The 24687-nt window shown below is 40.7% G+C and overlaps 1 protein-coding gene across 1 annotated transcript in view; it reads right to left on the bottom strand.

The window, feature by feature from the left end:
* Positions 1 to 24257, bottom strand: part of KIAA1210 (KIAA1210 ortholog) — a 43659-nt gene extending 19402 nt beyond the window's left edge. Inside the window, exons 1-6 of the mRNA XM_027535489.1 lie at positions 24197 to 24257; positions 19177 to 19317; positions 18543 to 18708; positions 15483 to 15609; positions 15118 to 15243; positions 11769 to 11912 (exon numbers count right to left, since the gene is read on the bottom strand). Of these exons, the coding sequence (XP_027391290.1) occupies positions 11769 to 11912; positions 15118 to 15243; positions 15483 to 15609; positions 18543 to 18708; positions 19177 to 19317; positions 24197 to 24257 (765 nt within the window). The remainder of the gene's footprint in view (positions 1 to 11768; positions 11913 to 15117; positions 15244 to 15482; positions 15610 to 18542; positions 18709 to 19176; positions 19318 to 24196) is intronic.
* Between the last annotated feature and the right edge of the window lie 430 nt (positions 24258 to 24687).

Below are 24687 nucleotides of genomic sequence, written 5' to 3'. Positions count from 1 at the left end.
GAAAGACTGAGAGGGTAGTGTGTGTTAGTCACTCAGTCATGTCCAACTCTTTGTGACCCCATGGACTGTAGCACACCAGGTTCCTCTGTCCATGGAATTATCCAGGCAAGAATACTGGAATGGGTTGCCATTTCCTTCTCCAGGGGATCTTCCCAACCCAGGGATTGAACCCAGCTCTCCTGCATTGCAGGCAGACGCTTTGAGAGGATAGAGATTTGGTCATCTTTAATCTGACTTCTCTATTTGATTTGGTTTTCTGCCTAGCTCCCTACTTGATGCTTAGTGAGAAGGCAGTCGGAGCTGGGTTTGTGGGGAGGCCTTTGGGGATATAAGAGACGGGGGTGTCATAATTTATGAGAAGCTCAGAGAAGCATCCAGGCCAGCACATCTGCTTGGGATGGTGATTAAAGCTCCTTCATGGGATGCTACTGCTGCTGCTATTGCTACTGTTGCTGCCACATGCCCCCTCCTTGTATTCACCCTCCTTAACTAATAAACCAGAGCAATAACTTAGCAGAAATAGCTAAGAAACTCTCATGCTTGGGAGAGCATCAGAGATTAGAATTTCTTCCTGTAAGCCCAACATTTAACCTATAACAACTTGACTCAATTCTTGAATTTACTAATAGAGAGTTTACTACGTTAAGCAAGACAAATGTTTAGACTGATGTTAGGAAATGTTGACTATAAACAGGTTAACTCTATTCATTAATCTATAAAATATATAGTTAGCTTACTCAAAAGAAAGAGAAAACTACCTGTTTTAAAATGTTAATTTTCTTAAGTGTAATCCCCAAGGTAACCACTAAGAAAATAACTTAAAAATATATAAAGAAGGAAATGAGAAGGGAATGAAAATAGTACACTGAAAATTCTAATTAAATCCAAAATAAGGGAGGGCAGTCCTAAGATGGTAGAGGAATAGGACAGGGAGACCACTTTCTCCCCCACAAATTCATTGAAAGAACATTTGAACGCTGAGCAAATTCCACAAAACAACTTCTGAATGCTGGCAGAGGACATCAGGCACCCAGAAAGGCAGCCCATTGTCTTTGAAAGGAGGTAGGACAAAATATAAAAGATAAAAAGAGAGACAAAAGAATTAGGGATGGAGACCCATCCCAGGAAGGGAGTCTTAAAAGAGGAGAATTTTCCAAACACCAGGAAACCCTCTTACCAGCGGGTCTGTGGGGAGTTTTGGAATCTCAGAGGGCAACATAACTGGGAAGAAAAATAAATAAATAAATAAATAAAACCCACAGATTATGTGCCTAACGGCAACTCCCAGCAGAGAAGTAGCCCAGATGCTCACATCCACCACCAGCAAGCAGGGAGCTGAACAGGGAGGCCCGGGCTGCATTGCTCAGGGTAAGGACTGGGCCTGAATGCCCTGAGGGCAATCTGAGGGAGCTAACATGAAATAGTAACCCAAACTGTGGGATAGCCAGAGAGAGAGAGAGAACTATCCTGCGAAAAGCCCTAAACTAAGGCACTGCCAGGCCCATTCACAGAGCAAAGGACTGAGCAAATCCCAGAGGACAGCTAGCTGGCTGCAGACCAGCCCATCCCCCGCCAGAGGCAGGGAGGCAAGCAGGGGGCAGCCAGAGCTGGAAGGTGAGAGGCAAACTCGGCCCCAGAGGCGGCATTCTCTACCAAACTGCGAGCAGGCTCCCAGTTGCTAACCAAGACTTCCTGGGATTCTGGATGACTGACATCCGCCTGGAGGGTCACAGCCACAGATCAGCTCCCCAGAAGAGACACACGACACACCTGAGACGGTGTACCTGGGAAACCAAGCGGCTGGGACGGGGGAGGCGATAGGACTCATCTCCCCACCTGGGGAGAGTGCGCTCACCAAGCACCTGGTCGCCTGAGCTGCTTGGACCTGGGAAGGGCACAAAACGCAGGCCCAACTGAATCTGCACCTTTGTGGAGTACCCAAGAACCCGAACCTGAGTGGCTTAGACCTGGGCAGTGCACACAACCCAGGGCCCGCTTTAGACAGTTCCCCTGCAGAGCAACCTGGAGCCTGAGCAATGTAGACTGGGAAAGTGCACACGCTGTGAGCGGGGGCAAACCCAGTGTGGCCCAGACATTGCAAGCACTCCCCACACATGCCAGTGATATTTGTTTGCAGTGTTCCTCCCTACCCACTGAACAAGTGAGACTAAATAAGTGACCACCTTTGCCCCTTTGTGTCAGGGCAGAAATTAGACATTGAAGAGACCTGCAAACAGAAGAAGCCAAAATAAACAGAGGGAACCACTTTGGAAGTGACAGGTGCAACAGATTAAAACCCTGTAGTTAGCACCGATTACACTGGAAGGGGCCTAGAGACATTGAGCGGAGAAGGCAATGGCACCCCACTCCAGTACTCTTGCCTGGAAAATCCCACGGACGGAGGAGCCTGGTAGGCTGCAGTCCATGGGGTCGCTAAGAGTCGGACACAACTGACCGACTTCACTATCACTTTTCACTTTCATGCATTGGAGAAGGAAATGACAACCCACTCCAGTGTTCTTGCCTGGAGAATCCCAGGGACGGGGGAGCCTGGTGGGCTGCCATCTATGGGGTCGCTCAGAGTCGGACATGACTGAAGCGACTTAGCAGCAGCAGCAGAGACATTGAGAAGTACAAGCTGGAACAAGGAACTATCTGAAACTGAACTGACCACACACTGCCACAACAGGTGCAGAGAAATTCCTAGATATATTTTTACTATTATAATTTTTTAATTAATTTTTTTTATTTTTAAGTCCTCTATTACTCCTTTAATTTTCATTTTTATAACCTACTATTACCTTGCAAAAAAGACCCTAGTTTTAAAGCAAACTTCATATATTTTTTTATAATTTTTATGATTTTGTTTTGTTTTTGTTTTTTAATATTGTATTTTTGAGAGTCTAACCTCTACTCTAGATTTTTAATCTTTGTTTTTTGGTATTTTTTATCAATTTTGTACCTTTAAGAATCCAATCTTCCATACCCATTTTTACTTAGGAGTGTGATTACTGGCCCGATTACTCTCTCCCCCTTTTGACTCTCCTTTTTCTTCTCCAGGTCACCTCTATCTCCCCTCTCCCTTTTCTCTTCCCTACCCAACTCTGTGAATCTCTGTGTGTTCCAGGCTGTGGAGAACACTTAGGGAACTGATTACTCTCTAGATCTGTCTTTCTCCTTTTGATTCCCTCTTTTGTCCTCCTGGTCACCTCTATCTCCTCCCTCCCTCTTCTCTTCTCTATGTAACTCCATGAACCTCTCTGAGGGTTCCAGACTGTGGAGAGCATATAAGGAATTGATTACTGGCTAGACTGCTCCTGCCTCTTTTGATTCCCCCTCTTCTCCTCCTGGTCACCTCTATCTCCTTCCTCCCTCTTCTCTTCTCCATGTAACTCTGTGAACCTCTCTGGGTGTCCCTCACTGTGGAGAATTTTTTCACCATTGACCTAGATGTTTTATCATCAGTGCTGTATGGATGGAGAAGTCTTGAGGCTACTGTAATAATAAGACTGAAAACCAGAGGCAGGAGGCTTAAGCCCCAAACCTTTGAACACCAGAGAACTCCTGACTCCAGGGAACATTATTCGATAAGAGATCATCCAAAAGCCTCCATACCTACACTGAAACCAAGCATCACCCAAGAGCCAACAAGTTCCAGAGCAAGACATACCACACAAATTCTTCAGCAACACAGGAACTGAGCTTCAATATACAGGCTGCCCAAAGTCACACCAAACCCACAGACATCTCAAAACTCACTACTGGACACTTCATTGCACTCCAGAGAGAAGAAATCCAGCTCCACCCACCAGAACACCAATGCAAGCTTCTCTAACCAGGAAACCTTGACAAGCCACTCGTCCAACCCCACCCACAGGAGGGAACCTCTATAATAAAGAGGAACCACAAACTGCCAGAATACAGAAAGGCCACCCCAAACACAGCAATATAAACAAGATGAAAAGGCAGAGAAATATCCAGCAGGGAAAGGAACAGGATAAATGCCCACGAAACCAAACAAAAGAGGAAGAGATAGGGAGTCTACCTGAAAAAGAATTCATAATAATGATAGTAAAAATGATCCAAAATCTTGAAAACAAAATGGAGTTACAGATAAATCTGGAGACAAGGATTGAGAAAATGCAAGAAATGTTTAACAAGGACCTAGAAGAAACAAAAAAGAGTCAATCAATAATGAATAATGCAATAAATGAGATCAAAAACACTCTGGAGGGAACCAACAGTAGAGTAACAGAGACAGAAGATAGGATAAGTGAGGTAGAAGATTGAATGGTAGAAATGCATTAAGCAGAGAAGAAAAAGGAATTAAATGAGGACAACCTCAGGGACCTCTGGGACAATGTTAAATGCCCCAACATTTGAATCATAGGCATCCCAGAAGAAGATAAAAAGAAAGGCCATGAGAAAACACTTGAGATAATAGTTGAAAACTTCCCTAAAATGCGGAAGGAAATAGTCACCCAAGTCCAAGAAACCCAGAGAGTCCCAAACAGGATAAACCCAAGGCAAAACACCCCAAGACACATATTAATCAAATTAACAAAGATCAAACACAAATAACAAATATTAAAAGCAGCAAGGGAAAAACAACAAATAACATACAAGGGGATTCCCATAAGGATAATAGCTGATCTTTCAATAGAAATTCTTCAGGCCAGAAGGGAATGGCAGGACATAATTAAAATGATGAAAGAAAATAACCTACAGCCCAGATTACTGTACCCAGCAAGGATCTCATTCAAATATGAAGGAGAAATCAAAAGCTTTACAGACAAGCAAAAGCTGAGAGAATTCAGCACCACCAAACCAGCTCTCCAAAAATGCTAAAGGATCTTCTCTAGACAGGAAACACAGAAAAAGTGTATAAGTTCGAACCCAAAACAACAAAGTAAATGGCAACGGGATCATACTTATCAATAATTACCTTAAATGTAAATGGGTTGAATGTCCCAACCAAAAGACAAAGACTGGCTGAATGGATACAAAAACAAGACCCCTGTATATGCTGTCTACAAGAGACCCACCTCAAAACAAGGGACACATACAGACTGAAAGTGAAGGGCTGGAAAAAGATATTTCATGCAAATGGAGACCAAAAGAAAGCAGGAGTAGCAATACTCATATCAGAAAAAATAGACTTTAAAATAAAGGCTGTGAAAAGAGACAAAGAAGGACACTACATAATGATCAAAGGATCAATCCAAGAAGAAGATATAAGAATTATAAATATATATGCACCCAACATAGGAGCACCGCAATATGTAAGGCAAATGCTAACAAGTATGAAAGGGGAAATTAACAATAACACAATAATAGTGGGAGACTTTAATACCCCACTCACACCTATGGATAGATGAACTAAATAGAAAATTAACAAGGAAACACAAACTTTAAATGATACAATGGACCAGGTAGACCTAATTGATATCTATAGGACATTTCACCCCAAAACAATGAATTTCACCTTTTTCTCAAGTGTGCATGGAACCTTCTCCAGGATAGATCACATCCTGGACCATAAATCTAGGCTTGGTAAATTTTAAAAAATTGAAATCATTCCAAGCATCTTTTCTGACCACAATGCAGTAAGATTAGATGTCAATCACAGGAAAAAAAAAAAAAAACTATTAAAAAGTCCAACATAGGGAGGCTGAAAAACACGCTTCTGAATAACCAACAAATCACAGAAGAAATAAAAAAAGAAATCAAAATATGCATAGAAATGAATGAAAATGAAAACACAACAACCCAAAACCTATGAGACACTATAAAAGCAGTGCAAAGGGGAAGGTTCATAGCAATACAGGCTTACCTCAAGAAACAAGAAAAAAGTCAAATAAATAACCTAACTCTACACCTAAAGCAATTAGAAAAGGAAGAAATGAAGAACCCCAGGGTTAGTAGAAGGAAAGAAATCTTAAAGATTAGGGCAGAAATTAATGCAAAAGAAACGAAAGACCATAGCAAAAATCAACAAAGCTAAAAGCTTGTTCTTTGAGAAGATAAATAAAAGACAAACCACTAGCCAGATTCATCAAGAAACAAAGGGAGAAGAATCAAATCAACAAAATTAGAAATGAAAATGGAGAGATCACAACAGGCAACACAGAAATACAAAGGATCATGAGACTACTATCAGCAACTATATGCCAATAAAATGGACAACTTGGAAGAAATGGACAAATTCTTAGAAAAGTATAACTTTCCAAAACTGAGCCAGGAAGAAATAGAAAATCTTAACAGAGTCATCACAAGCACAGAAATCAAAACTGTAATCAGAAATCTTCCAGCAAACAAAAGCCCAGGACCAGATGGCTTCACAACTGAATTCTACCAAAAATTTAGAGAAGAGCTAACACCTATCTTACTCAAACTCTTCCAGAAAGTTGCAGAGGAAGGTAAACTTCCAAACTCATTCTATGAGACCACCATCATCCTAATACCAAAACCAGACAAAGATGCCACAAAAAATAAAACTACAGGCCAATATCACTGATGAACATAGATGCAAAAATCATTAACAAAATCCTAGCAAACAGAATCCAATAACATGTTAAAAAGATCATACATCATGTCCGAGTGGTCTTTATCCCAGGGATGCAAGGATTCTTTAATATCCACAAATCAATCAATGTAATACACCACATTAACAAATTGAAAGATAAAAGCTATATGACTATCTCAATAGATGCAGAGAAAGCCTTTGACAAAATTCAACATCCATTTATGAGAAAACCCCTCCAGAAAGCAGGAATAGAAGGAACATACCTCAACATAATAAAAGCTATATATGACAAACCCACAGCAAACATTATCCTCAATGGTGAAAACTTGAAAGCATTTCCCCTAAAGTCAGGAACAAGAGAAGGGTGCCCAGTCTCACCACCACTATTTCAAAACATAGTTTTGGAAGTTTTGGGCACAGCAATCAGAGCAGAAAAAGAAATAAAAGGAATCCAGATTAGAAAAAAAGAAGTAAATCTCTCACTGTTTGCAGATGACATGATTCTCTACAGAGAAAACCCTAAAGACTCCACCAGAAAATTACTAGAGCTAATCAATGCATATAGTAAAGTTGCAGGATATAAAATTAACACACAGAAATCCTTTGCATTCCTATACACTAGTAATGAGAAAACAGAAAGAGAAATTAATGAAACAATTCCATTCACCATTGCAACGAAAAGAATAAAATACTTAGGAATATATCTACCTAAAGAAACAAAAGACCTATATATAGAAAACTATAAAACACTGATGAAAGAAATCAAAGAGGACACTAATAAATGGAGAAATATACCATGTTCATGGATTGGAAGAATCAATATAATGAAAATGATTATACTACCTAAAGCAATCTATAGATTCGATGCAATCCCTATCAACCTACCAATGGTATTTTTCACAGAACTAGAACAAATAATTTCACAATTTGTATGGAAATACAAAAAACCTCGAATAGCCAAAGCAATCTTGAGAAAGAAGAATGGAACTGGAGGAATCAACCTGCCTGACTTCAGGTTATACTACAAAGCCACAGTCATCAAGACACACGCTGGTACTGGCACAAAGACAAAAATATAGATCAATGAAACAAAATAGAAAGCCCAGAGATAAATCCACGCACCTATGGACACCTTATCTTTGACAAAAGAGGCAAGAATATACAATGGAGAAAAGACAATCTCTTTAACAAGTGGTGCTGGGGAAACTGGTCAACCACTTGTAAAAGAATGAAACTAGAACACTTTCTAACACCATACACAAAAATAAACTCAAAGTGGATTAAAGATCTAAACGCAAGACCAAAAACTATAAAACTCCTAGAGGAGAACATAGGCAAAACACTCTCTGACATAAATCACAGCAGGATCCTCTATGATCCACCTCCCAGAATATTGGAAATAAAAGCAAAAATAAACAAATGGCACCTAATTAAAATTAAAAGCTTCTGCACAACAAAGGAAACTATAAGCAAGGTGAAAAGACAGCCTTCAGAATGGGAGAAAATAACAGCAAACAAAGCAATGGACAAAGAATTAATCTCAAAAATATACAAGCCACTCCTGTAGCTCAATTCCAGAAAAATAAACGACCCAATCAAAAAATGGGCCAAAGAACTAAACAGACATTTCCCCAAAGAAGACATCAGATGGCTAACAAACACATGAAAAGATGCTCAACATCACTCATTATCAGAGAAATGCAAATCTAAACCACAATGAGGTACCATCTCACACTGGTCAGAATGGCTGCTATCCAAAAATCTACAAGCAATAAATGCTGGAGTGGGTGTGGAGAAAAGGGAACCCTCTTACACTGTTGGTGGGAATGCAAGCTGGTACAGCCACTATGGAGAACAGTGTGGAAGATTCCTTAAAACACTGGAAATAGAACTGCCATACAACCCAGCAATCCCACTGCTGGGCATACACACCAAGGAAACCAGAATTGAAAGAGACACGTACACGTGCCACAATGTTCATTGCAGCACTGTTTATAATAGCCAGGACACGGAAGCAACCTAGATGTCCATCAGCAGACAAATGGATAAGAAAGCTGTGGCACATATACCCAATGGAATATTACTCGGCCATTAAAAAGAATACATTTGAATCAGTTCTAATGAGGTGGATGAAACTGGAGCTTATTATACAGAGTGAAGTAAGCCAGAAAGAAAAACACCAATATAGTATGCTGCTGCTGCTGCTGCTAAGTCACTTAAGTTGTATATGGAATTTAGAAAGATGGTAATGATAACCTTATATGCAAGACAGCAAAAGAGACACAGATGTATAAAACAGTCTTTTGGACTTTGTGGGAGGAGGTGAGGGTTGGATGATCTGAGAGAACAGCATTGAAACATGTATACTATCATATGTGAAACAGATCACCAGTCCAGGTTCGATGCATGAGACAGGGTTCTCAGGGCTGGTACACTGGGATGACCTAGAGGGATGGGATGGGGAGGGAGGTGGGAAGGCGGTTCAGGATGGGGAACACATGTAAACCCATGGCTGATTCACGTCAATGTATGGCAAAAACCACTACAGTATTGTAAAGTAATTAGCCTCCAATTAAAATAAATACATTTTTTTAAAATCCAAAATAAGATAGTAATGGAAGAACCGAGGTACAAAAAAGAGCTAAACAGCAGAAGTCCTTCATTATTAGTAATTACTATGAGTGTAAATTAATTAAACTCTCCAATCAAAAGGCAGAAATTAGCAAGATGAATTTTAAAAACATGATCTATTTGCATGCTGTCTACAAGAAACTCACTTTAGATCCAAAAACAAACAAGTTGAAAGTGAAAGGATGATTAAAGGGATTCCAAGAAAATGATAACCAAAAGAGAGCTAGGGTGACTATACTAAAATCAAACAAAACAGATTTCAAGTCAAAATTGTTATAGGAGACAAAGATGGACATTATACATTGATAAACGGGTCAATCCATCAGGAAGATAGAACAGTCATAAACAAAACAACAGACCCCCCTCCAAAAAAAAACAGACCTACTCCTGAATACATGAAGCAAAAATTGACAGAATTGAAGGAGGAAATGGACAGTTATACAATAATAGAGATGTCAGTATCCCACTTTCAATAATGAATAAACATCTAGACAGAAGATCAATAAGGAAATAGAGAACTTGAAACAATAATACAAACCTAACATATATATATATATATATATATATATATATATATTTGTATGTATAATATTCCATTCAAAAAGAGCATATGTATTCTTCTGAAATGCACATGAACATTCTCCTGTGTAAACCATATGCTAGGCTACAAAATAAGTCTTAATAAATTTTAAAAGATTAAAACCATGCAAAATATCTTCTCTGATCACAACAGAACAAAACTACACAATCAATAACAGAAGGAAGACTGGAAAATTCACAAATAGGTGGAAATTAGACAACATACCCTTAAGCAATGAATGGGTCAAAGAAGAAATCAAAAGGAAAGTTAGAAAATACTTTGACATGAATTAATACTAAAACACAACATAAACTTATATGGTACAGCAAAAACAGTCTTTAGAAATGCATAGCTGTATATGCTTGTTAAAAAAAGAAGCTCTCAAATCACTACCCTAATGTTCCACCTTACTGCTAAGTCACTTCAGTCATGTCCGACTCTGTGCGACCCCATAGATGGCAGCCCACCAGGCTCTGCTGTCCCTGGGATTCTCCAGGCAAGAACACTAGAGTGGGTTGCCATTTCCTTCTCCAGTGCATGAAAGTGAAAAGTGAAAGTGAAGTCGCTCAGTCATGTCTGACTCTTCGCGACCCCATGGACTGAAGCCTACCAGGCTCCTCCACCCATGGGATTTTCCAGGCAAGAGTACTGGAGTGGGTTGCCATTGCCTTCTCCTATTCCACCTTAAGGAACCCAGAAAGATGAAACTAAACCCAAAGCTAGAAAGAGGAAGGAAATAATAGAGATTAAAGCAGAGATAATGAAATAGGGAATAGAAAAACAATATGGAAAATCAATGAAACCAAAAGTCTATCCTTTAAAAAGTAAAACAAAATGGACAAATCTTTAGCTAGATTGATTAAGAAAAAATAAGACACAAATTATTAAAATCAGAATTGAAAGGAAACAATTACTACCAACCTTACAGAAATAAAAAGGATTATAAAACAGTACTATGAATACTTGTGTAGATAGCCTAAATGAAATGGATAAATTCCCAGACACATCCAAATTACTAAAATTGAATAAAAAAATAATGGAAAACCTGAATACACCTATAGCAACAGATTGAATCAGTAATCAAAACCTCAAAACAATGAAAAAACCAGGACCAGATGGCTTCACTGGTGAATTCTACCAAACTTTTAAATAATAATACCAATCCTTCACAAATATTTCAAAACACATATAAGAGGGAACACTTTCTGATTCTACGAGGCAAGCATTACCAGGACTCCAAAGCCAGATAAAGGCATCACAAGAAATGAATGGTATAACCTAAATCCCTCATGAATACACATGCAAAATACTAACAAACCAAATCCAACAGCATTTTAAGGGCAATTATACATGATGAGTAACTGGGATTTACCCAAGAATTAGGAGGTTTAACATATGAAAATCACTGTATAATATATGAAAATCAAATGTAATATACCATATTGAAAGAATGAAGGAAAAATAATATGATCATCATGATTGATGTGGAAAAAGCCAATCCAATTAACCACAGTTCCATTCACAGTTTGTGAATGGAGGTGTTAATGAGGACGGTCTACTGATTTTCCTATTGTTGATGGGTATTGTTGGCTGGCCAAAGCTAGATGCATGAAATACACATACATGCCCTCTCATGTCAAATGATTTTTCATACAGATATGTGTTTATCAAACCATACTATATGCCCTAACCTTTGGTATTTTTGGCATTTGAAATTGTAGAGGCTTTACTTACATAAAAATCTCTATTAGTTTTCTTCATGAAAGAACTGAAAACATCCACAATCTTATTTTTTCCAAAAATACTGTCTCCCATACCTTATAAATTACAGTGCTGATTATTTGGTTTTTAGAATTGGACAGAAAATGTAAACCAACAGGCAAATCAAAAGCCAAAAATGGCGGCTCCTTCCCCAAACATCCCCTTAGTATTGAGCTACAGCAGGAAAAAAGAAAGGTAAGAAGAAATAATGCCTCTGACTTGTGCACCCACCGCCCTTAACCTGCAATTTTGGCTGGAACTAACACTCACCTCCTTGCTTGTCAAGATGTTGTATGATGAACTCTTCTTAGGTGACTCATAATTAACAGACATTTCTTCAAGATCCTTAGAGATGGAGTCAGATCGAATGAGATGTGAGCTGATGCTGGGTTGGCATGGATGCAGTAGTGGAATCTGTCAAGGAAGAGTATAGAAAGAAAAAGTTAAAAACTGTGTGCCTTCCCCCAAATTACCTGTCGCTCAAAGGTTGAAGGGTTAAGAACCCTAAGTGGGAAAAAAAAAAAAAAAAAAAAAAACGAGCCAAGGAAAGAATCTCCTACTTCCTTGTCTTCACTTCTAGTACCTACACAAACCAATAGCCTGGGTTCACACTCTGGGTTGCTGCACACTTTTGCCAATCGCAAAGACAGAAACTTCAAATTGCTTCCTTGCTCAAAACCAGAACCCTGGTGTTATCTCCTACTGATGCCAACTAGAAATCTTATTTGAGTCCGATCTTTGTTTTGATTTTGTCTTATCTTTGGAAGTCCAGATCTTGGGGAGATGAGTCTTTGGGTTATGTTCTGGGCTTGGCATCCAGGCTACAATCTTTATTTCTATCATTCTCTCTGTCCAGGAATCGTCTGGATGGAATCTTGACTGTGTTGGTTGCTTATCTTAAGCCTGTTGAGACTGATTTTCTGGCAATTTTAGAAAATCTACACAACTATTCCTGGTTAGAACTGGATGACTAGTTTTCTGAAGGGGATAAAAATTGTTCATTTGGTTTTACCTTGAGCTTCAGCAGACTGATTTAGTTGATTCCAGTTAGGAGTTCATGTTATACTTGAATTTGAGGCACTGGCCCCTGCCATGATCCTCTTGATGTGTATCAGAATCCCTGATTTTATCTTTTTAACAAATACTGGCTAAGCATGTACAATGTGCCACACCATTCTAGGCACTGGGTCTATAGCAATAAACAAAACAAAATCCTTGTTGACATGGAGCTGACATGCTTGATTCTGTCATAGGCTCTGCTCCTGCTCAGGACAGATGGATGTCAAACTCTCAAAGCCAAAGAAAAGGAGCCACATTGAGTTTCTGTCTGTGGAGTACTCCTGGCCAACATCTACGTTGCCCTCTTATGACTACTAGGCCCCACTGGTGGTTCTTAACAACAGACCTCGGGGATTAACAATCCCAAAGCACAATTGTACTAATAATCACTGTAATAATGGCAGTGATTATTATTTATCCTGTTAATATAATTAATATAATACAGAATATTATATTATTCCATAAAAGTTAACTTTTACGGAAGGCTTTACTTGGCTTTTGTTGTTCACTCACTAAGTTGTGTCTGACTCTTCGCAACCCCATGGAATGCAGCACACCAGCCTTCCCTGTCCTTCACTATCACCTGAAGTTTGCAAAAACTCGTGTCCATTGAGTCCATGATGCCATCCAACCATCTCATTCTCTGTCGCCCTCTTCTCCCCCTGCCCTCAATCTTTCCCAGCATCAGGGTCTTTTCACATGAGTCAGCCCTTTGCATGAGGTGGCCAAAGTACTGGAGCTTCAGCTTCAGCATCAGTCCTTCCAATGAATATTCAGGGTTGATTTCCTTTAGGATTCACTGGTTTGATCTTGCAGTCCAAGGGACTTTCAAGAGTCTTCTCTAACATGACAGTTCAAAAGTATCGATTCTTTGGCTCTCAGCCTTCTTTATGGTCCAACTTTCACAATCCATACATGACTACTGGACAAACCAAATAGCTTTGACTAGACAGACTTTTGTCAGCAAAGTGATGTCTCTGCTTTTTAATATGCTGTCTAGGTTTGTCATAGCTTTCCTTCCAAGGAGCAAGTGTCTTTTAATTTCATGGCTGTAGTTACTGTCCACAGTGATTTTGGAGCCCAAGGAAATAAAGACTGTCACTCTTTCCATTTTTTCCCTCAGCAGTATGTGAACTGAAAAATTCCAGATGTTCAAGCTGGATTTAGCAAAGACAGAGGAACCAGAGATCAAATTGCCAACATCCATTGGATTATAGAAAAAAGCAAGAGAATTACAGAAAGACATCTACTTCTGCTTCACTGAACACTCAAAAGCCTTTGACTGTGTGGATCACAACAAACTGTGGAAAATTCTTAAAGAAATGGAAATACCAGACCACCTTACCTGTCTTCTGAGAAACCTGTATGAAGGTCAAGAAGCAACAGGTAGATCTGGGAACAATACATCAAGGCTGCATATTGTCACCCTGCTTATTTAACTTATATGCAGAGTACATAGTGTGAAATTCCGGATTTAACTTATATGCAGAGTACATAGTGTGAAATTCCAGGCTGTTGAAGCCTAGCTTGAAGGATTTTGAGCATGGCCTTTCTAGCAGGTGAAATGCGTACTACTGGTGTGGTAGTTTGAACCTTCTTTGGCATTGCTCTTCTTTGGAATTGGAATGAAAACTGACCTTTTCCAGTCCTATGGCCACTGCTGAGTTTTCCAAATTTGCTGGCATAATGAGTGCAACACTTTCACAGTATCATCTTTTAGGATCTGAAATAGCTCAATTGGAATTCTATCACCTCCACTAGCTTTGTTCATAGTAATGCTTCCTAAGGCCCACTTGACTTCACACTCCAGGATATCTATCTATCTTTAGGTGATAGATGATAACGCCAATGTGGTTACCATCGTGGTTACCTAAGACCTTGTTTGTACAGTTCTTCTGTGTATTCTTGCCACCTCTTCTTAATATTTTCTGCTTCTGTTAGGTCCATACCATTTCTGTCCTTTATTGTGCCCATCTTTGTATGAAATATTCCCTTGGTATCGCTAATTTTCTTGAAGAGATCTCTAGTCTTTCCCATTCTATTGTTTTCCTCTATTTCTTTGCATTGATCACGAGGAAGGCTTTCTTATCTCTCCTTGCTATTCTCTGGAACTCTGCATTCAGATGGATATATCTTTCCCTTTCTCCCTTACCTTTCCCTTCTCTTCTTTCCTCAGCTATTTGTGAGGTTTCCTCAGACAATGGAGACTAAAGATGTGCCCTCCTTCCTGTTGAGGCAGGGCCAGAGAATTTCAACACCTTAGAGACTGGGCTAATGGAAAGGCTAATAGGTTGGAGGTCGACACATTTGAGTCAGAGTTCCAGGGCTACCACTAACTATACGGTCAGCTGGAACAATTTCTTTAATCTCTCTGAGTCTTTATTCAATCCTCACAGACAACCCCTTGAACTAGATATTTATATTATACCCATTATAGATGAAGAAAGGAAGGCTCAGAGAGATTAAGTAATCAGCCCAATGTCACAGGGCCAATAAATAGTAGAGCAGGGATTCAAGCATAGGTCTGCCTGTTTGACTTTGAACAATTCTACTTTATTACCTCAGTGGTCTTGTAGCGTGCAACATGGAATTCACTTCTGGCTGCACCTCTTGGCACAGTTCCAAACATAGCTTCAGGCATGCTACCAGTCCCAGCTCTAGGCAGAGTAGTAGAAATATGAGATCTCTGTGGAAGAAAGAAAAAACATGGGGGTTGGAATGCCTGCACATTAATGTCACCATTATAATACTCAGAGCATTTTCGGGGTGCATAAAGAGAAGTGAAGATGGTGATCCTGGCCAATACTGTGTGTCAGGCACTAGGGAAGCACATCATATACTTAGATATTCTCTTATCCAGTGTTTACAACAGTGGGGGTGGAATCAGGAGTCCAAGTATGAGCTGATGCTCCAGTTCGCCATTACCTGCAAAGGTCTGCCTCTTGGGATCTCTGGAGAGGGGTACAGCTTCCTTTCTGATCTTTCAGGGTCAGGCTCCAACATAAAGATGCTGTCATGAGACAGGGCTCTGATCCCCATTCTGCTCTTGGCCCTGGCCAGGAAGGAAAAAGTCTTATGAAAGCAGCCAAGGGAACCAAAGATACATGTGTGTCTATACTATGGCCTACCACAGACACCTCAGAAGCATATGTGCTGACACACACAGTCTTCCATGAGATACTGAGTGAGGAAAATAAAGAATAGTATGGTCCCATTTAATACATATACATATATGACATGGGCTTCCCAGGTGGCGCTAGTGGTAAAGAGCTCACCTGCCAGTTCAGGAGACATAAGGGACTCCGGTTCAATCCTTGGGTTTGCAAGATCCCCTGAAGGAGGGCATGGCAACCCACTCCAGTATTCTTGCCTGGAGAATCTTATATACAGATGAACCTGGCAGGCTATATATAGTCCATGGGGTCACAAAGAGTCAGACATGAATGAAGTGACTGAGCACACATATATTACATACATATATAGTTTCTGATCATAGAGAAAAGTCTGGAAGGATATCCACCAAATTGTTAGCAGTGTTTCCCTCTGAGGAATGGCACTAGGAACAGCAGGAGTACTTTCATTTTATACTCTACGTACTTCTGCATAATTTTAATGTTTTCAAATGATCCACACATAGTTTTTTATATATAATAGCTTTACTGAGATATAGCTTACATACCATATAATTCACCACTGAAAGTATACAGTTCAGCAGTGACAACACTGTGGAAGGGGAAGGAAGACCCTGAGTCTTGCTATTATTAAGGTGAAAGTTATAAAAGATCTTCCCTCTTCCACCCCACCCTCTGGATTTTAGTAGAGCTAATCTTAGTCTTCCTTATACCTATACCACTGAGTGACTGAACTGACTGAGACCTATAAGGCAATGGTCTATAATGTATGGTTTGTGAGGTATGAAGCCAGCCCCTCAGTGCAAAACCATCTCCCTCCCTAGTAAAGATATCTGAAATTCCTCACATTCAATGCACTCATTAAGGTCCATTTTAATGAGACCTCTGTGCTGTTAGTAAGCAGTATAACACATTTGCTAACTGTCTTATTAGTTCAGTTCAGTTCAGTCGCTGAGTTGTGTCCTACTCTTTGCGACCCCATGAACTGCAGCATTCCAGGCTTCCTTGTCCATCACCAACTCCTGGAGCTTGCTCAAATTCACATCCATTGAGTCTGTAATATCACCCAAACATCTCATCCTCTGTCTTCCCCTTCTCCTCCTGCCCTCAATCTTTCCCAGCATCAGAGTCTTTTCCAATGAGTCGGCTCTTTTGAAAAGACCCTGATGCTGGGAAAGATTGAAGGCAGGAAGAGAAGGGGATGACAGAGGATGAGATGGTTGGATGGCATCACCGACTCAGTGGACATGAGTTTGAGTAAACTCTGGGAGTTGGTAATGGACAGGGAGGCCTGGCGTGCTGCAGTCCATGGGGTCTCAAAGAGTTGGACATGACTGAGTGACTGAAATGAACTGAACTGACTCTGCATATGAGTTAAATAAGCAGAGTGACAATATACAGCCTTGACTTACTCCTTTCCCAATTTGGAGTCCATTGTTCCATGTCTGGTTCTAACTGTTGCTTTTTGACATGAGTATAGATTTCTCAGGAGGCAGGTAAGGTGGTCTGGTATTCCCATCTCTAAGAATCTTCCACATTTTGTTGTTAGCCACACAATCAAAGACTTTGGTGTAGTCAATAAAGCAGAAGTAGATGTTTTCCTGGTACTCTTGCTTTTTCTATGATCCAATGTATGTTGGCAATTTGATCTCTGGTTCCTCTGCCTTTGGTAAATCCAGCTTGAATATCTGGAAGTTCTCAGTTCACATACTGCTGAAGCCTAGCTTGGAGAATTTTGAACATTACTTTGCTAGCGTATGAGATGAGTGCAATTGTGTCGTAGTTTGAACATTCTTTGGCATTGCCTTTCTTTGGGATTGGAATGAAAACTGACCTTTTCCAGTCTTGTGGGCGCTGCTAAGCTTTCCAAATTTTCTGGCATATTGAGTGCAGCACTTTTGCAGCATCATCTTTTAGGATTTGAAATAGCTCAACTGGAATTCCATCACCTCCACTAGCTTTCATTACCTCCAAGCAAAGCCTTGAGGCAATGGATAGCAGGACACTTGAGTTTTGTTGGGATTTCAGATAAGTCTGGGGTTTAAGGCCAGGGGAACAGGCCCAAGTGGAACTCCATAGAGGGCAATTCAATTGATCCAGAAAGAGCCTGGGGGGTACTGGGCGTCCAGATTTTCCACATTTCTAAGATGTGGAATTTGGGGCTTCAAAGATGAAAGTCTGAATCGGAATGGCAGTGGTGGCTGAGAAACAGTCTTCCCCATACTTATATGATCAGTTACAGCATTGGCCCCAGTCTCTTGGGATGGAGGGAGAAATAGACTTGGGTTCCTTGCTTGCTTGTTGTTGTTGTTGTTGTTGTTTTTAATTAACACAGTGAGTTCACCCTTATGTCTCAACCCAGCTAGATGGCTTCACCATCTAAGATTTTAATCACACATTATGAGATCTGGAGTCTGAGGGCAGTGCAAGCAAATCAGATCAAGCTTCCAAAACGATGGAGACTATCCTTCCCTTATGAAACAGAGGCCACCAGCTCCTCTCTAGTGGTAGGCTCCACATCTCAAGTGCTTGTAGCTGTGACACAGCAGGATTGCCCTGATCTACCCACACCCTCTTACCCAGTGCTCTTAGGGGAGTGGGATATGCATTTGGTATGCCCCATCCAACCCACTGAGCTGTGAAACCCAGACAGCAAGCATATATCTATGAGCACAGGGCAAACCCCCCAGGATGTGGCTGCATTGGCAAAGGCTGCAGACCCACCTCCCACAGACAGGGTGAGCAAGAGCCCCTGGGGACCAAAGGCCAGTGATGATTCAGCTGCCAAACGAGGACCTGGCTGTAGCTCCCTGCCCTTTGCCTTGTCCTCAGCCCCCACCCGTCCTGAGCTTACCCTGGCATGGTTTCTTGACCTTGAACTGACTTCAGAAAAGAGATGTCAATACTGCTGCTGGACAAGCTTGTTTTGAGCCATCTCCCTCCACGGACATCTTTGGGCTCTTTCTTCTTCTTCTTGCCAAAGAAGCTCTTGAAGGCTTTAAATCTGGATTTCTTTTTTCCTGGAAGTTATAAATGCAAGTGAGACAGAGTGTGATGGTGGAAGGGAACACAGGAGAGGAAATGGCTTTCATGATGGGAATGAGGAGTAGGATCCCAAAAGGCCCTAGCTTTCGCACCAGTGCCCCTGGCATTGTTCATCTGCTTTGTTCTCTTCTTAGGAACTCACCAACAAAGTATCTGTGTTTCTGGTGAAAGCAGAAGCTCAGGCCCCAGCCTGTGGCCTCCAGGCAGCCTCTATTCATGCTCAACTCACCCTGCATTCACTTGCCTCTCAATTTCAACTATTAACACACACCTCTTCCCTGGCCCTAAGAAGTTCATTCATACACAGCAACTTTTGAGCCAACATAAGCACTTGGTACCCTGATCACTGGAGTTTTTGTGATCCAGCTGGGAAGCCAAGCTTCCACATGTGACAGATACTTCAGGACCTTTGGAAATCCATGTGGGAGCTGGTATTGCCCAACCTGTGTGCTGCAAGGATGCAGACCCAAGGAACGAGTGCAGGGGGTTGGTGTGGTCATGGAAGATGTCTTCTAAGAAGGGCTTTATGAGGAAGGGAGAGGGCCAGGAATTGGGCAGAAAGGGGTGCTGGGCAAAGAAGCACCCTGTGCAAAAGGCGTGACAACATCACCAAAGAATTTTGCAAGGGAGGGTGTGTGTGTGCATGTATGTGTGGGTGTATTATGTGCACTGTTCCTCAATTATTGCTGATTGGTTCAGATTACCTACAGGGCTGCTGCCCTCTGCAAATGCAGATAATTGAAAGTTTGGTCTACTGTCATTAAAAACAAAACAAAACAAAACAGGGCAGCAGTGAGGAATGTGAGTTTTCAATGCTCTTCAGGCTCTCTCTGGGTTTTCTTGAGTTTCTTAATAAGCACATGTATCTTTCTCCCGGCTCAGAAGAGGGGGAGGGCAGGGGAGTTTGTGCTGCATTCATCCGTGAGAAGGAACCTGCTCTTACTGTTTCACATGCAGTAATTTACCAACTCAGGTGTCTCATTCCAATTCCCAACAGCCTGGTCTCTGGAAGCCAACAAGACTGTTATAAGATAGGCTTAGTGGTGTGGTGGAAAACACCACCAGAGAGTAAGAAAACTCTGGAATACTGAGCTTGGTTTGGCTCTGCTATCGATTAGCTCTGTAACCTCAGGCAAGTCACTCAACCTCTCTGGGGCTCAGCTGGAAAATAAGGGGATCATGCTAATCAGTGTCTCCCAAAGCGTGTTCAGAGGGATGCTCATAGGTCTATTGCATGAAAAGGGGGTTCTGCAGTCTAGTCAATCTGAAAAATGTTGATTAAACACAGTTTAGGGCTCTGTGTTCCAACAAAACTTTTCTGAAACTTCAACATGCCTATGTGGATGGTGAAGTGCCAAGAAACTGGGTATCAGTGTTGTCTCCCCGATGCATGTATGCAGAACATCTAGCAAAACACACTTAGGCAAATGCTGAAGTAGGGCTCCTTCTAGTGCTGAAATACTATGGCCTGTCTGTGTACTGATTGCTCCTGGGCCTGCCTAGTCTAGAACCTTTAGAAAGGTTTCTAAACCTCAAGGCCTGCCTTAAGTCCAATTTTCCACCATCACTACAATTCATGCTCCTTTTTGCACACTTAAAACTTGACTGCTGGCACCACACATTTTGCACCTGAATGGTCTCTAGTCTGTGCCTTCATTCATTCATTCAACTATTCAGTGAACATTTATTAAGGTCAAGCACTTACTATGTTTTGTGTATCAATGAGAAAGGAATAAGATACGGTTCTATGTTTTAGCTACTGTCCCCCAGCTCAGGGCTGTAGGCAGGCCCTCTTTAGCATCCTTTTTAGCAACTAGCACAGTGCAAACACACGGTGACACTCCAGAGACAGCTGAACCCACTGAGGGGTGCAGAGAACCAACATAGCTTGTCACATCCCTTCCTTAAATTGAGATCACTGGGCACAGCCATTCTTAAGCATCCTATCATTTAAATGCTGGCCCTTATCACGATTGATATAAATTGTAAATAATGTAGGAAAGAGTTTGGCATAGGATCTGGCATGTAGTAAATGCTAATAAGTGAGCTAGAATTAAGGAATCAATTATTGTCTATTAAGACCAGATTCAATTCTATCTATAAAACTGATCTATCAATTCTAACCATCTAACCATCTATAGATAAAGAGAAGCACCATTGGGGCAATGAAGGAAGATGGTAGTATTTATGCTTGATAATCCTTGCTTAAGTAACTTCAGTTCTGAAAGGTCTGAGGAATCTCTCATTTACTAGGATATACCTACATAGGGTCATGGTTAGGATAAATTTGGCAAGTGTACCTTGAGACAGACAGAATAAAGCATGAAGACGCATTAGGAAATATATATTTTCCAAAGTTCCCTTTTTTAATTTTTTAAGGAAAAAAATTAAATGAATTTCTAGGATAATGAATTATTTAAAATGATGTTTGACCTCATAGAACTACTGTGAGGATTCAACGTGAAAGTGCTGAAAAGTATACAGGACAGAGTAGGCTGGCCCTAAAATAATCTGCATTTTGCTCCCCAGCTTTCTAATCTTCCCACCCCCTAAGGATTCCTAAAATCCATGCAATAGGGATATTTTAATGTAAAATCCTGATTGCTATACTCTGTTAATGACTATACTCAGTTTTTTACTGGGATATATTTACCAATTAGATCTCAGGATAAATGCCCTTATCTGTAGTATTTGCCTACTTCTGTGGTGTAAATACTCCCACGGTGGTCAATTTCAAGCTAGTAATATGACATTTAGGAAGAGACATGCACAGCCTCTCAAGTCAGCCTGAGCCAGCTCCAACAGACCACTAAATAATTGCTGCCCAGTGATTAAGAATTGGGCAGTGCCATCTCACAAACAGGAAGGAGCCTTTGTAGCCACTGCCATTTTTCAAACAGAAGGAATGGGATTTATTGATTCTTGACAGGCAGATCTCCTTCTGGCCTTCTGAAATGAGAACAACTTTCTGCTCAGTGTTGGGAACCATAATGGTTATTGTCCTTCTTGCCTAGAAATCCCATAAGGGAAGGGAGGTGGGCAAAGCTAGAGGATTTCAAGTTGCAAACCTGCTTCTTACATACCAGCAAAGAGAGCCAGGAGAGAATCAGCAGGTGGTAGCTAGATCCGTGACACAATCTATAAACACTTAATAACTGAATAAAAACACTTCCAATAAATTTTTCAGGCTGTAAAACTGAGTGTACCAAACATAATTGTACAAAACTTCATAATTTGTACAAACCAAATTATGTTTTGACACATTTTTATGTTCCTAAATTAACCAAACGACTAATGACTTAAGAACTATGCTGCTACTGCTGCTGCTGCTAAGTTGCTTCAGTCGTGTCCGACTCTGTGAGACCCCATAGACAGCAGCCCACCAGGATCCCCCATCCCTGGGATTCTCCAGGCAAGAACACTGGAGTGGGTTGCCATTTCCTTCTTCAATGCATGAAAGTGAAAAGTGAAAGTGAAGTCGCTCAGTCATGTCTGACTCTTAGCGACCCCATGGACTGTAGCCTACCAGGCTCCTCCGTCCATGGGAGTTTCCAGGCAAGAGTACTGGAGTGGGGTGCCATTGCCTTCTCTGTAAGAACTATAACAGGTGTTAAAAATTAAGTATGCACACATTCCAATTTCCCTCCAATCTTCCATTTCGGCAGAAACAGCTTATTTTCCCATGAGGATGTAAAATATTGGTTGGCCAAAAAGCTCATTTGGGTTTATGAGCTTTCCCAATTCCCTGGGTGGGGAAGATCCCCTGTAGAAAGAAATGGCAACCCACTCCAGTATTCTTGCCTGGGAAAACCCATAGACAGAGGAGCATAGTGTGCTACAGTCCATGGGGTCGCAAAGAGTTGGACATGACTTAGTGACTAAACAACAACAACACTTATGTAGGTCACCTATACACTGGGTAACTTATTCCCCTACAAGGCACAGCAGTGATGGTCAGTGAGCTGACAGCTGTCTGGATTTCTCCTGTAACAAAGCCATTGACCTCCCTGTCCAAGTCCAAGGACTACATATTCCCAAACAGGCAGTAGCTTTCAACATCCCCATCCACTGAAGGCCGGCAGTATGTCACATGCTAAGAAACAGCCCATGGAAGCCATCCCCTGACCTTCCCCCAGAGAAAAAAACACAACTCCAGTGAAGAAATTATCACCTCGGATTGTGTATTTGCTTACCTACCATGCACACAGGCCCTTCTGGGTTGAACTTAATGAGCTTTCAAAATGCAAGGCACATAATGGTGACCTTGCTCTCTTGCATTGCTTCTTGGAAAGAAAACTCTTCTAATTAGCCTTTCTTCCCTTCAACTTCCCAACAGCCACTGTATTCTCTGTCTGGCAATGACTCATACTACAAATGTACCCAAATGTTTGGTCTCTTAAAAAGGATTGTGAATAGAGAAAGGGTATTTCCTTACCTCCAGTCTTCATCAAGATGCACTGCATTGCCATCTTTTTTGGTAGACATCTGTCTAGCTCATATCCAAAAAGATAGGTCAGTTCATTTGGTTGTTGGGGCTGCCTTGGTGAGGAGGCCTATCATTCATTTATTTATTCATTCATTTCTTAAAAACTTTTGAGCATCTAATCACGCTCTCTGAGGCCCAATACTGAACAATGGTGACACAGAGATGAAGACCCAAGCCCTGTCCTCAGGGGTCCGTGCACCATGTTCAGCATCCCCCTACTCACTTCATTAGTGAAATCAGGCCTCTGGGAAGCCTCAAGAAGGTTCCCTGCTCTCTGTCTTTCCAGACCAAGTCTTCTGCCCAACACACTACTAAGAAAATTCAGCAATCATTGAAGAACAACCCAGTGAACTCTTCAATTCAGTTCTGTCTTTAAATTCAATGTCTCACCTTATATCTTTGGGTTCTTCCCCTTCCCTCCACATTTTTTTTCAGTGTCAGTAAAACTTATCATTGTTTAGTGACCTTTGCCTATTACCCCATCCATGGTCTCCTATCACTCACAGGTGATTCATAGTTTATAATTATAATTTAAATGAATACACATCTAAGTAGATTTTGCAAAAGAAATTTTTGTAAATTTTGTTACTATGCCCCCTTTACACCTCAAAATTACAAATTTATCTATTAGTTAGATCTGGATTACTATCTATGGCAAAACCTCAATTGAATCTCTCAGATCATGGCCTGTTCTTATTTCTTTTTCTGATTAAGCAGAAATACTTCTTTTGCCTTAGTAAACAGAACCTGGTAACCATCTTCAAGGAAGACTGCAAGGTCTAGACAAAACTTTTTAGACTATCAGAGATTGAGATGAAAGAGAAGAGCTTAGAAGATGGAAAAGTAAATGTTGACTGAGTATTATCATTAGAAATTTGATATGAACTTGTCTTCTTGTGACTTGATTCTGTCTTCTAAGGGTTAAACACACTAAACAAGTCTAGTTCTAGTTATCAAGATTATATTGGGTTACTTACCCTCATCACTGGTCTCCAGAACTTCCACACTGCCAGAAACTTCACTTGGTGATTCAGACATAATTGGTTCACTAAAATAAAATATAGAGCAAGAAACCAAAAAAAATGATTCAATATCCAGTATATTACACAATCATTTTACCTGACTCCTTATCCTCCAGTTAGATTCTTAAACTATGCAAGAAAAGATATATAAAGGGAATTTCCATTAGAGAGAACTATTCTTCCTTTAAAAAAGACAATGGTTCCATTTACATGAAATGTACAAGATAGGTAAACACAGAAAGTATTTTGCTTAGGGCTAGAGGTGTTTTTTGAGTGATAGAATACAGAATTTCTTTTTGAAGTGATAACAATATTCTAAAATTAATTGTGATGGTCACACAAATCTTTGGTTTTTTAAAAATTTTATTTATTTGGCTCCATAGGGTCTTAGTTGTGGCACCCAGGATCCTTGTTGTGGTGAGAGGGTTGTGGCTCGCAGGTTAGTT

The sequence above is a fragment of the Bos indicus x Bos taurus genome, chromosome X, assembly GCF_003369695.1.
Source record: "Bos indicus x Bos taurus breed Angus x Brahman F1 hybrid chromosome X, Bos_hybrid_MaternalHap_v2.0, whole genome shotgun sequence".
Classification (NCBI taxonomy): domain Eukaryota; kingdom Metazoa; phylum Chordata; class Mammalia; order Artiodactyla; family Bovidae; genus Bos; species Bos indicus x Bos taurus.
Note: the sequence above shows the minus strand (reverse complement) of the source record. Positions and strands in the feature narration are given on the sequence as shown.